We start from the raw sequence: 15,796 nt of genomic DNA on the forward strand, positions 1-15,796 counted from the left end.
AGTTACTGACAAGCTGTTGTTACAAGGGAAGAAGTCTTCTTAGTCAAACTAAGAATTACATTGAGGGCTGTTGCCTGAAAACTATAATAATAAATAGTGTTAAAAGAATTGAAGAAAGATGTCTCAAATCAATAGTAGAATGAATGCCAGTGATTGTAATATTGTGTCCTGTGGAATGTCCTGGGTGGGAATGAAGTGGAGACTGTTGAAGAAAAATACCAAAACTGACTTGGTGCAGAGCTGACAAAATGTGTGGTGTTAGACCTGATACTGATTGCTCCTACAGCATGCCAATTTCAAAGTTGACAGAAAACTGAGGAATTCTGACAGCTGTACTCCTCCATGTAGCAGATAATTTTAAGTGAGAAACATTTACAAGGAAAGCATGCATACAACTGTCTTTGCATGTCAGCACTGTGGGGCAGATTTCTGAGAAGACTGAACAGCTTAAGTCTGAAGACTTACTTGCTCCTTTTCGAAGTAAATTGTCGATTTTATTCTTAGTGGAGAAATCTTCAGATTTAAAAAACCAACCAACCAAAAAAAATGCACCCAAACAAAAAACCCAACCACTACCCACTCATTGTGGTAGGAACTCGTGCTTTGTAATTCCTGTGTTGATTAATATAATTATCATAAATGTTCCTTTTTCCTCAAGTGTTGCATAGGTAGTACCCATAAATAGATTTCACAGGTCCTTGACCAGAGAGAATATCACTACTAGGTTGCATATCTTTGTTATGAAGTGCCTACATGTTCTTGTAAACGCAATGCAGATGCTTCATCTCTGTTCCATCAGTGCAGTCTTTAACTTCTTTGATTGTTGAAGAGCAATTGGCTCAGGTGGTTTTCAAAATTATCTACTTGACAATCTAACCCAGTTTTAAGAGAAGTGTTGACCTCTCTTTTTTTAAGCACTACATTAAATAGTATGTACAGTGAAACTGCTGAGCTGTTTGCCATGGTTTTCAACTCTTGTACTATGCTTATGTTAAAAGTGTGGTTTAAATAAAGAATTTGTGAAATAACACTGTCTGGGTTTTCCTTCTGTATTCTGTCTTTTGTAGGTGTTTAATAAACAGAAGTCTAGTTCTAGGAGACTTAGATTTGGCATTAAACTGCCAGTGTTAGTGTTGTTAATTGTAAAATAACTAACACTATATTGTATTGCTCCCATTATATTATCTACCTGTTTTGGGCAGCCAGCAAAAATTAAATCTGCTCATTGATAAAGGTCTAGTAGAATGTGCAGTTTTTAGAAAGTGCAACACGTTTCTCCATTTATAACGTGGAACAGTTGCAAGAAAACACAAGTCTGATTTGCAACTGCTTGATAAAATTGGAGCTGGTGCAAGCTAGATGAACAGTCGCAGTAGAAAATGTTTTTTTCTGTGTTTTCTAATAGGTTACTCGACATTTCAGTGACTGTGTCCCTGAACAGAAAGTCAGCGATAGTCCTGTGACATCTGTAGTTGAAAAGAAGGAACAAATTTGTCCTGACCATAGTGAAGTGACCTACTCTGTAGCCCAGGTGGAGCAGCAGAGAACTGAGACAAGCCTGAGCAGTAGTTCCACAGGTGAGATGACTATTTTAGAAAATTGGCAGCACAGTTTCCCAGGCTAAGTATTATCCATTTGTGGAGTTTCCTGTAAAGAACTGTGGAATTCAGTTTGCAAAGTTACTCAGTAAATTAAGTAGTTCATCATTCTAGTAGTAATGTTACATTTCTTTGTATGCTGTCTCACAGAAAATTGCTAAAAATAATGTACTGACACCATTATATCAAAAGCAGCAGAGAATCTCACTTCTCATTAGCGATCAACAGTTCAGTCTCAGAAGAATACAGAAACCAACTAGCTTACAGAAACTGCAAAATTGTTATCATTCTTGTCTCAGCAACTGAATACCCACTTCTCGGAATAGAAATCCACATGACAGGTTTATTTTTATAGTCTGTAATTCTAGGAACAAGGAAGCAGAAAGATGAACCTCCTCAGACATTTTCCATCTCCATTCCTAATGTTTACAATGTGCTTAATAAAATCCAGTCTTGTAGAAGAAAGATTTTCTTAATTTCTTTATTGTCTGTATTCTTTAATGTTTCTTCTGGATATTGATCATTCCAATTGTAGGAAACTAAAAGTTCCATGAAAATGTTGTGGGTGGTTTTGCTTTTTAAATCTGGGATCTGTTTTGTGAAATGGAGTGATTCCATAAATCACGGTAGCTGTCACCACAGTATGCATACCTTTAATGATGTTTTCAGAATTTAAAAAAACACCCAACTAAAAATTCCATTGCTTTGGCACATTAACATATCTCATGACATCCTGATCTTTTTCCTGGTTAATGTGAAGCATATGGTTGCCAGTTGATTACTGCCATACAGTCAAGCGTCAGCTTCATCTCTCTCATGATGCATTAGTTTAAGGCACTTTGAAGCCCTGGTCGGAGACTGTTTAATTAAAAGGTACTTATTATTGCAGTTGTTTTGGAAATATAGTGCAGCAGCAGTTCCACTTGCTTTGCAGGTCCTCCTGGCTGCATTGCTTAGTCCCACTGAAATTGTTCTTAAAGCCCAGTTCACACTTTCAGCTGAATTTGCATTCTTTGATATAACAATCTCCGATATATACTGTATCCTACTGAATCATTATTACTGTTATTCTGAAGCGGAAGGCTCAGGTCCCTCAGGTAGACTTCTGGACCTGGGCAAAGTTGTATGGCCAAACAGAAATTTCCTTCTAGACATTTATATTTCCCCATCGTTGACATATATTATTGGATTTGCAATGTTGACCAAAATCAATGTACTTCTGCTCTGTTTGATATTTTTGTTTAGTGAATAGATGCACACATGCAGCATTTTGTAGGGTTTTGTTTGTGGTGTTTGGTGGTTTTTTTTTTTCCCCAGAACAACTTGGCCAAGATGTACTAAATTCCAGATCAGATGTAGGCACAGACAATACGCATAATTTAGTGGAACTTTCTCCTGAAGAAACACCAGTCGAAATTATGCTTGGAAAGGTAATGAAAATCCTGAGATACAGACAAGATTTTCGCTAGTCTAAGCCTACATCAAATAAATTGCTTTTGTTCTGGTGGGGAATGCTTAAGTATGTGACCAATTTCAAGTCCACTGGACTTCACTGTATCACAGTTAATTCTTAAAATGAAATCACATGACATATTTGCCCTTTCTTTTGATGTATAAAGACTTATTTGAGCTGAAAGATTGTGTATACATTTGCATTTCTCATAATTTAACTTTTTTTTTTGTCAAACTCATTTTTCTGCTGTGTCATTCTGTGGTTATACAAAGTCTAGTGACAACACAAAAGATGGGGCAGGAAGAACATGTGGGAAACATCAAACTTGAGCCATATTAAAAATACCTGGGTATGAGAGTCCAGGTACTAGTTCGTACTAGCATTTATGGCTTCTACCTACACATACAAAAGGCAGGTGGACTTAATGCTGAAATCAGTACAGCAGATCTTTAAATGGTAGCACAAGACAGCTTCTCCATGTTTTAGTTACATGTTCACCAATACATGATGGAAAACACTTTGGTAAACCACACTATCATAGAGAGTCTTAAGTAAAAGACGACTGTAAGATTCTGACCACGCCTGGTTGTGAAACCATGTGTCATGCCAAGTCTTTTCCCCACAATAAACTTCCTAGGGAGCTACTGATACTGATTTTTCCCTTGCATAGTGCATTTGATTTAGTTACAAACTAGGTGTAGTAGAGTGTTTGTATAGTATGAGTATATACTGCTGCTTTATTTCAATAAAATTTATAGACAACTACAGTAATACGGTCAGATTTTCATTAAAAACTTGTTACTTCTTGTTTAGGTTACTGAGGGTGAAATTGGACCCTTTAGCTCAGTCAAACTTCAGATTATATTTATTCCAGCTATCCCTGGAGATGTGCGGGCACAGTTTGTGATCATGTTTGACAACTCAGACTGCAAACCAGTGAGTGATTTTGTGCAAGACTTGCTTCAAAACACTGTAGAAAAAGAGTTTAAAATCCTCCTACTTCTGCTTTTCCCAAGAATTAAAAGAGCTCAGAGTCCTCTATTAGAAACAGGAGGAGGAGATAGAGGACAGATAGGTTTATGAACATTGTGAGAATTAACACTGAGGTACAATACAATTATGTATTATGTGGTTTGGTGGGAGGTAACTTTGTAAATCATGGCTCTTCTTTCTGATGCAGTATGGTTATTAAGCCTGTTGATTCTCTGAAATGTCTGTGCAAATAATCCTGATATTCCCATTTTGTCAGACATCATACTGGAAAACATCTAATGTCCTGGAAACAAATATGAAAGTATTCTCTCTTCTCAGCCCATGTAGTTTATTTTCTTTCTGATATATCAGACTTGGAATTATTTAGCATGCAGTATTGAAACTGATGTGTGAAAGCTGGAAGAGATGACAACTTTAGTTACCACTTCAGCGTATTTTGATTCCACGCTTTATTGGAAGCCAAATTCTGCCTGGGAACAGTTCACAGAAGCTTGCCACAAAAATAAAGAAAAACCTCCAGGAAGCTCAGTAGGCCAGTTTTGGCTCTCCCCATAGTCTACGGCTGGAGTAGTCTACAAAAGGAGCTGCAGGTGCATACTGCAGGCTCCTGTGGGTACCCTCTCTTTCAGGATCATTTTATCCAAGACTGAGCTGTGTGATCACTGATGTCAGACCTAAGGTCATTATAGGAAGTACAGCACTGTGCTGCCATTACTGTATTTGTTTGCTGGCTAAAGGAGCTGCAGTCTCTTGAGTTTCTGAATTATGGCATATTCCCTTAAGCTAGATGCACTTTAAATAGTTCTTTTTAATATAATGGGCAGCATGCTATTCCTTCATGTTCTCTGTCAAAGAATCCAAACCAAAGTATAGATTTTTTTCTGCTGGGACACCATAACATCTAGGGTTTATTTTACAAATTATTTTCATAGCTTTGCCTAATTAAAGAACCTGCTGCAATATGAATAATAAAATATTTCACTCAGCTGTAATTTATAGCAGAAATTCTTACTCTGTCTAGATCAGTATTTCCGACTAACAAAAATAATTACACTCTTGATTTGTGTATTAACAGCTGTGCTTTAGTGCCATTGGAGTTTCTATTGATGTGCCAGTTTGGGTGCCCAGTCCCAACATTGATTTAAAGATCTGTATGTATGACCGACTTTATCAGGACTGCATTGACATTCAAAGCAGGTGAGCCACCCTTTCATTATCAGCTGCCTTCTATAGCTAAGTAATGAGATCTTAAGTCATTAGGTGATGTCTTGAGGTTCCCCATCTTGTTATCATAGGAAGCTGAAGAACAGTTTGGTTTTTACCTTGGCATTTCAGGAGGACATCCTGATTACGGGCCCTCTGAGTTCCACACTGCTGTGGAAATTGGGCTTGGGTATCCTGCTATCCCAGATTCCCAAGACCAGATGTAGCTATGAAGTATCTGGGTTAATACATGCTTTTCCACTCCTACAAGGTTCTCTATGTTGTGTCTGTTCTGTGGTATAACTGTAAAGTCCCTAGGGAGTAGCAATCCCAGAGAGTTTCATCATGTGGGATTTGCACACTAAACATTACGGAGATAAATGTGTCTAACGTGAAGTGCACATTGGGTGTAATTGATTCAGCCAGGAAATTTTATGAAAAAATATTTTGTTATTTCTCAGCTATTTTACCTTTAATTAAAGTTCATGGCAGATTTAGGATCTGGAAGCCAGCCTCATGCCAACTGTTCTTTATTGAGAAGGTCAATCACCAGTCTTTGCAGATTTGGGACATGATGCTGGATAAATCCTGTCAGTCCTTTTGCATTTACTGTAGAATGGGAAGGGTACAACTTTTCCTAACCCATACAGCCATTAAGCACTGCACTGGCATGACAGATACCTTGTAAGTACACAGATAATAACAAAATACTAATTTACAGGGGAAAAAAATACCTGGGTGTTTTTGTAGTCCAAGTCAGTAATGTCTGAAGACTGCTTCTGTTTGCACTGTAATATAAAGATAGTCTTTCAGCTCATTGGCTCCCAGAGATTTCATGCTATCAGAGAGTGGTTACATGAACTTTTACTCACTTAATTGTCTTCAGGTGTGGGTGTCTTCACTCTACCTAATGTAGTCACTATTGAATGCTTATTTTAACAATTTGCATTTCTTAGGTTCTATTTAAATAGGATTGGGGTGGGTTTGTGGGAAGGTGGGGGAGGGATTGGTTCTGTAGAAGGCATCCATTCTAAACCTCTTACCAGAATTACAGACTGCAGAGATTCTTCACAGTTGGAAAGAAATGAGTAAAGCTGTTATCTCAGAAATTCAGCTTACAGATATGACAAGCACAAGTTATGTAAGTGATTTTACTTGGTCTAGATAACCCAGGGATAAAACTTGTAAGTATAGCAGCAGAATAACTCTCCTAATGAAAACTTAAGATTTCAAGAGGATCCCAAAGATAGAAGCTGTCAAATTGCTTAGGGCAAAACTTCTTAACTGAGGGGAAAAAAGTGCTGATCCTTTGCCAAGTTTCACTAAATTAAGAGCACTTAATATGCAGTGAACTGGCCTTAGTACCTTGGCAAATCAAGTCTTTGATTTATCACCCAATTCTCCATAGTTAGGAAAAGTTGTCTTTGTTATACAGTCATTTGGGCTGAAATTCAAAGTATTTCATGTCCAGGAATATCATGTCTCAACTTTTTATCCTGCAAAAGTAGATAGATTTCATCATTCAGATGTGGTGCCTGAGAAGTTTCTTCCTGTAGTAGCTATTGAATTTTTCTGTAGCACGTTTCAGAAAGAGGATTCCTCTTTGTTACATGGTACATGTCAAACTTCTCAAACAGAATGAATTTAAACTGTTGAAAATAGCTATAAAATACTATCAGTCAAGAACAATTTCTTAGGTTAGACTAGTAAGTACCAGTATTTTAATTGCCATAGTGAAAAACTGTGGTAAGGCAGTCTTGCTAAGGTCTATGGTCTGGAACTATGCACAGACAAAGGATCCAGAAACTAAGAGAATTATCAGGCTAGCAAGAAAACATCCAAACTGCTGTCAACCTACAACCAAAGATAATAGTTTGTTACAATAGCTTTACGTGTGAACTGTGTATCAGGTAAAGAGTTACTACAGTGCTGTCTGTGAACTAATGCTCATAGCAATCATTCACTGAAGGAGACCAAAGGTAAGATTACCCCAGCCCAGCTGAAAAGGCTGCTTGTCTAACAACTGCTGAAATGCCTTAGCTAGTGAGAACTAAAGTTCAGATCCAGTAGATGTGAAATCTTATTAGCGTAACTTCTAGAACAGAGATTCTTAAATGTTAATTAGATACTTAAATAATCCTGCTATTCAGGAATATTCTTACAGATTTCTGCTTCAATCCCTAACTAGTTATAGCAAAAAAGAAAAATAACAACCCAAACTAAAACTTGTAGCAAGAGAATTTTATATATTTTGGGGGCAAAAACTGACCGAGACCTGAGGGACATGATGTGTTAGAATAGCCTTTTGTTCACCACCAGTACACACAAACATCTGACAGAAGCAGAGCAGAAAGAACTTGCCTGTATCTTACAGCTGCTGCAATCTATGATATTGTAGTCTATAGCATAAGTAGAAGATCAAGTTTTCAAGTTAGATAGATCTGCCACTTAAGTCCACCAGCAAGCTCTGCGGAGTTGCAAAATGTTAGTTAATACTGGTTTTGGTTTGGGCTTTGGTTTGTTTTTTTTTCCTGGTCACATAGTATATGGTAATCAGGAAGCATAAATAAGCAGCATAAAGGGTGAAAGTGTCTTATCAGAATCCTGTCCAATATAAATCACTTTGAAAAGTAATTTCTTCAGCAGGTTATAATCTGCACTGATTTAATGAAGTAGTATATAGTTCTCTTAGATTGTCAACAGTCAGAAATCATTCCAGGCTCCCAGTACCACATGCTATTGCTGTTGATTTAGAGCAGACCATCTGGACTGACAGCTTGTAAACCAGTCCAAGAGAAGGAAAATGACAAGCTGAAATATTTGTAAATTGCTTGGCAATTTTGCACTTAGACATAAAATTCCAAAGGAGGGTATGGTTTGTGGCTATCGCTATATTATCATATTATAATATGGCCAGAATTTAGTAAATGGGGAGATGTTTCTTGGCTTCCAATATGTTATTGATAGGGTAAATTGATCACAAGTTTTAGCAGAGGAACTGGCAGTACCAGCTTAGCCACACTATGACTTCTAGCCCTATAGTACGTCTGCTGTTAGAGGAGAAGTTACAAAAGATCTGTGAATTCACATCTATTTAAAAGAAGTCACCACAGGTTTGGGGAGAAAAACCAAAAGTAGCAGGACTCTTAATGCATTTCTGGCGTAAGACGCCCCCCCCCCCCCAAGTTTGAGGGTTTTTTTCTTGCCTGTACAGGCTTAATTTTTGGTATTGAAGGTTTTGAGGTAATTATGATGCTAATGAGGAAGAATGGAATTCACAAACTGGGTACATGTTGATGTTTCAGGTGTATTATGCTCTTTCAGGTTCGTTCTTTTGATTCTTCTGACTACAGGCTGGGACATGAAGTGCTTGTTAGCCACTTGAGCAGCGTCTAAGTATCCTTGGCCCCACTTAGGGGTCACTGGTCTTCATTTTTCTGTTTCTCAGACAGCATAACAGATTTTTATTTGCTGCATCCCACCCACCACCAATTGTTACATAACCTAGATCCAGCATTACAAGAAGAATACTCCTTTTCCATCTTGAGTGGGTTCTGTGCTGCAGCTAGGACCAATTAGGTGTCTCAAACATTACGTGAGTCATTGCTGTTGATTCAGATAGAGGGAGTGTATGTTAGGAGCAAATAATTAGCCGCTATTTCACAATAATTTGGCTTTGACTTTCCCCTGACATGACTTAATACTGTGCTGTGCTTTGATAATTATGTTCTGATCAGCTGTGTATATTGCTTAAAATACAGCTGGGTTTACTTACGGTACCTCCAAAATCTTGTTTTCTGTACTTAAAAGAGAATACAACTATGTGATTTTGCTGTAGCAGTTTTACATGCCTATCATTTTCAATGGAAGCTTGGAATTGTTATAATCGTAATGTAGAGATGCAAGGGTGGAGGAGGGGGGACCAAACTCCAAGAGCAAATGTTGCTGAGATGGCAGTATGGGTAGTCTCAAAGCCACCTAAGCATGTCTGATTTGTTTGCAGAGCAAAAGCCACGCTGCGTTTGAAGTTTGAAGTATGCAAAGAATTGAGTAAGCACATGGAGCTGCTTCCAAAAACAGGTTACATTCAAGCTCAGTCTTCCTTCAGTGTGCAATTGAAGTTTCTGCCCAGGTAACCTAACAACATTAATCTTTTCAGTATTTAAGATAATATCTGTAGGAGGCTGTCAGTAGAAAACCTGAGGAGGCCGAAGTTTGTTTTTTTCCTTCCTTCACAGTGTAGCAGGCTGGACTTCACACTGCTGGTGTCAATGCAGTCCTAGTCTCCCCCCTCCTTCCCCCTTAAAAGTTGCCAGATGCTCAAGGAGGAAATTAACTTGGATCACATACCTGTGAGGAAATGCTTTTCCTGTGGTGACAGCAGTAGTGTGAAAATCTTAGCAGTTGCATTCCTGGTAGGCTGCTCCCATTTCTGTGGGGAAGCTATTCTTATACAAGAGAGAGGCTATCTAGGCAGGTGGCTACTTCATGGATCACTGATTAAATAATTTCTGGAGAAGAACTCCTGTGCTTGCTGATTAAGGTAAGAATGGTTGGGCTTCCTGTTCATATCTCTCCTACCCATGTGCATTTTTCTCCAAAATATGAACATATTGATCTTGAATTTCATGTGGCATTTTATATAACATCGTCTAAGATGTGAAAAGACTTTCCCCAGCAAGTTTCTGTTCTCCATTTCATGATACATCTACATATACAAACATAACTCAGTTATAGGAAACAAAGAATTCCAGGTTTTCAAAATTTAAATTCAAGAGATCTTGTTGACCACTGTTAATTTCATTTACCTCATCATTGCCATCCTAAAGAATTTAGCAGAAAGTTTCTTTTCAAATATAAATTAAATTATACAGATCTCAACTCTGGTGTACAGCCAAATACTTCATCGGCTTCTGCATTGGTTGCTGCTGTAAACCTGCTGCTTTTTTCCTATAGATTATCCAGTCCCATTGATGTAAGTATATTTGGATTTTCACTGATGAGCTCAGCATCTCTGGATTTTAAATTGAGAGTCTAATTACTGATTTTGAAATTTTCACCAGGTTAATATTCAAAGAACTAAAAGTATTTACAGTTCTTCCAACATCTCAAATTCTATCAGATTACAACAACAGTAACCATTGTTATGACATTTTTCAGTTCCTAAACTTCTGATGCTGTAAAGCAGTGTTACACTTACTGAGTGGATAGAAGCATAGCTTGGATTTAGGACATTAATCTTCCTTTGAAAAATGGGGAAGCTTCAAAAAGGAGATTTGATGAGATTAAGGCATTTCTGACACACAAAATAAGTATCTGGCTGTTTCAGTATACAGATCAGTTTTAAAAGACCTAACACACAGGGGCAGTGCGAGTATGACAGAAAGATGAGCTTGGTACAAGCTGATGTGAAGTACTGAGCTAGTGACACATTTCTGTAAATGCCTCCTCATTGACTTAGTATTATAAGCTTGTTTTTCTCAGAAGAAAGAATAGCTATATTAAAATTAACACAAAAGTAAAAAGAAACACTCATTTAGCAGTGCTAAGCGAACAGATAGAGGACTGAAGGCTTGGGAAGCTCTCCCAAGTATGCTGTGCACACTGAAATGCGTGGTCAGATGTTACAATACTCATAACTTTCTGGGTGTTTGAAGCAGACATTTTCTGTTTATTTGAAGGCAAGTTCTCTAATCTGCTGACTTTCAGAATTCCCAAATACCACAGCTTTTAGTTTTTCTGCATTTGGAACTAGTCCTGCAGATGCTGGCAGTCTAAATCTGATTTTGTCTTTTATGCTTTTCTTTAATGGCTTTTAAGCATGAAGATGCCATTTTCAGAGAACTATCTGAAGGATTTCAGTATCTTTTCCCCAAGGCATAACAGCTAATTTAGACTCCATCACTGTGTATTTACAGTGACAATAATTTTCTTTTCCCTCTGGATTATTTTGTAATACATTGATTTCTTCTGCTGTTCTAATGTCCCGTGACAAAGTGAAAGCTGATACTTTATTCCTACCTTGTATTTAACTCCAGTTCCTATCTTTAAACAAGTTAGCAATACCTTTGAAGATCACCTTCTAAAGTCACAGTTCAGACTTGCAAAATAACAGCCAGCAAGATTTCAAATCACCGTGGTGACTGAGTGGGTGCTATTTATTCATTAACTATTCTTTAACAATACATTTAAAAAATTGCATGTAATTCCAGTAGCAGTAGTAGGAACGTTATCACTGTGGAGACCTAAGAACAGGAAGCAATTCACTCTGATGCTGTAAGACACTATAAATAGACCAGCAGAGCTAAATACGCTAGAGTTTTTGTATTGTCTTGGCTTGAAGCTCTGAAATTGAGCTTATGATAGCAAGATGCTATCACAGCTACAGAAAACCCACATATTTCTTATAAATTACTAATCTGGTATATAGTCAGACACTATTGGTCTCCACGTTTGTTTCACTTTATTTATGTCTGTGTTCTTTGGGATACAGTTGGTTCTGCCTCAAACTGGCTGGTAGTTAACTAACATCAGTGTCAAAAGGAAACAATTGCCTAGGTTGGGTTGGTTATATGCTGTGGTTGCAGCAAAGATGCAGAAGGCTTATATTCTAAAGTAAGCTTTAAATTTTTCAGAATTTTAAATGACTGGATGGCATTTTAAGAAAGGATAAATGGATGCAGACCTCTGTGAATAACTCCCTTAAACTCTTGTGAGTCCAAAATGCTGTTTTTTAAAAAAATAAACAAAAATTCCAACATTAACGTACAAGGTCAATTATTCTAACTTCATTGTTAGATACCCTTGCAATTTGTGCATACCTGCTCAGAGCAGATTGTCTGGAGGTGCCATTCTATAGGAAATCTGTGACAAGTCCGTAATGTTTCTGATCTCACTGCACCTTCTTTTTTTCTTGGTCAGAAGCTGGAACTTCATAGGTCACTAATTTTTGATTGGCATTTTCTTCCACCATTCTTCCACCGTTTTCCCTAATACTTGCGTATATCTTGCATACACGATTGTAGTGACACTTCAGTGAAGCATTGGAGTTGATGCTTAACCAACTATATATGCAAATACTCCTATTTGAGCACAAAGGCTGTGTTAAGATTAAAAGCTGTGAATAATAAAACTTTTAGACCTTAAGTAATATGTTTTGTGTGGGTTTTTTGGTTTGTTGGGGTTTTTTTGTTCAGAAATTCATCCATCAAAAGTTTATTATTCCTCTTAACTAGAAAACAGTCACAGTATTTTAATGAAATTGAATGTACTTTTTGATTTTTAGGCACTCTCTTCCTGAAGATGCAGGGAGCTATTTTAATGAAGAGACAAGAGTTCTGGAAGTTCCAGTGACAATACTGATTGTGGATAAGGTTAGCAATTTTTATTATGCTGGTTATCAGACTGACAATAGATGTAAATTATTTTAGTGGATGTTCACTTAATTATACCTAATCTTAGATTAGTTCTTTACCAGTTGAAGTCCTATGGTAATAGTAAAAGGCGCTTAAAGTGATAACACCAGTTTTATAGTTTCTTCTTGTCAGCGTGTTTACAATACAGAAAGTTAAACCCTTTCTAGTTAGTTCTCACCTGTTCCCTAGTAGTTTATTTTGTACCAGAGTTATCAGATACCATAGCACAATCTTTTTATTTTGATCTGTACTGTAGATGTCACATGTTCTTAGAGTTTACATTTCCTGGAGATGTAGGTGTGATTCCATTCTAGCATATGGATTTTGAGATACAGATTTTTTTTTTTATTTTGCTTATCAAAGAGATATTTCCTATTGTTTATTTCTAGAGAACAAGGAGGCTGAAGTTCAAGATAGGTACGTTACTTTTGCATGTGTTATTGTCAAGGAAAAGAGTAGAATAACTTTTTTGCAGTTACTTTTTGGATGACATTTCACTTAAATCCTGTCCTTAAACGCTACAGATGGAGGTTTTTATCCTGTGCTTTTGCATTTGTTTTAGGCTAAAAAAGTTAATATTACTGTCCATGCAATTGTTACTACTTCTGATTTGGAAATCAGTCCAGCACAAATCAATTTTGGATACTGCACAGTCTATGAAGCTGTGCAGACAAATGTCATGCTAACAAACAAATCCATCTTGCCACAAGAGTTTGGATTTGTGGGACTTCCAGAGGTATGTAGTTATCCCACACACATCTCTTCTTGTATCAAAATACATTTAATTATTAAGAAAACATGCTTCAATAAAAATAAATCATGACTGTTTCTTGCAAACCCATGGAAGTACTTCTGCCTGCAGCACTGTGGAAACATGCAGATTCTGGTACTGGTTTGTGTAAATTTCATCTGCTACCCTAAGCATTTTCCAAGCAGTATAAACATCTTCAAGGAGATTTTACTATTCTCATCTACATAATATTATTAGGCTAACTTTATGCTATTAGAATACCTATTTTTTACGCCAGGAAATCTACTAACAGAATACCTGGTGCACTTTTCTTTCAGACTCACAGGTCACTTATACTACTAAATAAAACGGGCTTAGGGCTGTTGCTTTGGCCTTGAGGCTGAGGAATATCATACAGTTTGCATCCAAATGCCTAAACGCTTTGTCTTTAGAGCAGGGTTGCCATGTCCACACTGCTTATTGGGAATCATCCCCTGAACCATGCCTAGGTATTTTCTGACTGGCTCTAAGTTGATGTGGAAGCTAAATTAATCACAGGAGCTGCCAGTTTTGTGTGGGCTAGGTCTACTGAATTTTTTTATTTTTTTTTTCCAAAAAAGTTAGCTGTTCAAGCTTCATAATAGCATGATGATCACTGTATGAAATGGTTTGGCATATTGGAATCAGAGCTAGAGGAACTTGACATTTAATTAGACATTCTCCCTTTCTCTGCTGTTCTAGGGATTAAAATCAAGGAGTTAGCTAAAAGAAATTGGAATATTCAGCTTCGTTAAAGCTTACTTCACAGCATGTGTTTCATGATTAGCTTAAAATGGGATGGGGAGACATTCCTGAATCATCATCAACCCATAAATGCAAACCAATATACATTTGTAGTTATTAAAATGCTACTTGTCACTATGGTATCTGCACATCATACAGGAATCAGCTCTTCAAAGATACAGGGGTAACTGTTGAGATTCTTATCATATTTCATTCAGTTGTCTATGAAGAATAAATAAACATCATTAGAGAAAGGTGATTACCATAGATGGTGAGAAGCTGGGCAAAAAATTCTACTGAAGTCTGAGTTAATGGGTTTAATGCCTTTCAAGTTACTTTGAGATTAGAAATCTGCGCATCAGTCAGACACTAGTCACTAACTCAAATGAAAGCTTCTTACTAGAAGGTTTCTGGTTTCCTGAGATTTGTACATTTAATAACAAAATTTTCTTACCTCACCAGTAATGTCTTATTTTAAATTATTTAATAATTTGATAATTTAACTCATAATTTCTTATTTTAATAACAATAATTTCTTATCTTGTCATTCTGAAGTTTGTTGAAATTCAACCCAATGACAGAATTGGAATTCTTCTTCCCCTTGAAAGCCTGACATTGGACGTTATCTTTAAAGCTGACAAGGCAAAAGAGTACAGCTTTGAACTAACCTGCAAGTCAGAGATTAATAGGTATGTTAAGAAACTGATTCAGTAGTAGGTAATCTAGAAGTCTAAATCACACTGGATTTCCACTGTTAAGCTAGTTCAGAAATTAAATCCCTACCTACTTTGAAGAGGTAAGGCTAGGATAAAAATGTGAGGCAGGTAGGAATTCTCCAGTTGACAAGAGTTGCTCAGTGCCTGTTAGTTTCATCCTTCATTTACATGTCTGTCTTTACTGACATGACTTTTCATATCTCACCCAAAACTTATCCTTGTTGCATACCCAAGCTGCAAGTTTGCCCCAGGTCATCTTAACCTGCAATGTTCTGCTTGCTTTTCCAGTAGAATTACTGAAGGATTTTTATTTTTTTTTTTTTTTGTAAAAATGCTTCATACATTAAGCTAATGCTACTAAAATAATGATGGCATAAACTTTGATTTGACTGGATGTATTTCCAGAAGTTCACAGAGGAAGAATTCAAGTAGGGACTCTAGCCAATTGTGCATTAAAAATAGATAGTATTATTGTTCTTCTTTAGGCAAAATTCCCATTGCAAGCTTGAAATTCTGCTTAAATAGGGACTACAGGATTAGTTCCCTATTTTCCGGGCTGATTAAGAGACTATTTTATGCTGAGACAATTTATCATGTGTTTATTTTTAGACAATTCAAGCTGTCATGCAAAGCAGTTGGAGTCCACCCACCTCTTGAATTGTCTCATTCCTTAGTTCAGTTTGCTGCAACAGCTTTAAATGGTGTGTCTACAGCAAAACTGTATGTGATGAATTCCCATGCAAGTGTCAACCACTTCACTCATGCTGTCCCAAGAATTGGCAATGGGGAAGTTGCCCCTGTTGGACCCACTTCATTTGAATTCTGTGTGCCAGAAGACTGTCCAGTGGCAATTACACCTTCTGTTGGAACCGTGTTGCCTGGGAAGGTAAATTCACTTTAAACGT

The 15,796-nt window shown here is 37.1% G+C and overlaps 2 protein-coding genes across 2 annotated transcripts in view; one reads left to right on the top strand and one right to left on the bottom strand.

Annotated features, from left to right (window-relative positions):
* GABRD (gamma-aminobutyric acid type A receptor subunit delta) overlaps positions 1-15,796 on the bottom strand; it is a 113,686-nt gene that overhangs the window by 50,752 nt on the left and 47,138 nt on the right. The window lies entirely within an intron of this gene.
* CFAP74 (cilia and flagella associated protein 74) overlaps positions 1-15,796 on the top strand; it is a 50,604-nt gene that overhangs the window by 23,414 nt on the left and 11,394 nt on the right. The window contains exons 18-26 of the mRNA XM_075027193.1: positions 1,406-1,577; positions 2,916-3,028; positions 3,865-3,987; positions 5,120-5,241; positions 9,251-9,379; positions 12,533-12,620; positions 13,225-13,398; positions 14,731-14,864; positions 15,501-15,777. Of these exons, the coding sequence (XP_074883294.1) occupies positions 1,406-1,577; positions 2,916-3,028; positions 3,865-3,987; positions 5,120-5,241; positions 9,251-9,379; positions 12,533-12,620; positions 13,225-13,398; positions 14,731-14,864; positions 15,501-15,777 (1,332 nt within the window). The remainder of the gene's footprint in view (positions 1-1,405; positions 1,578-2,915; positions 3,029-3,864; positions 3,988-5,119; positions 5,242-9,250; positions 9,380-12,532; positions 12,621-13,224; positions 13,399-14,730; positions 14,865-15,500; positions 15,778-15,796) is intronic.

Source organism: Buteo buteo, chromosome 5 (assembly GCF_964188355.1).
Source record: "Buteo buteo chromosome 5, bButBut1.hap1.1, whole genome shotgun sequence".
In the NCBI taxonomy this organism is placed as follows: Eukaryota; Metazoa; Chordata; class Aves; order Accipitriformes; family Accipitridae; genus Buteo; species Buteo buteo.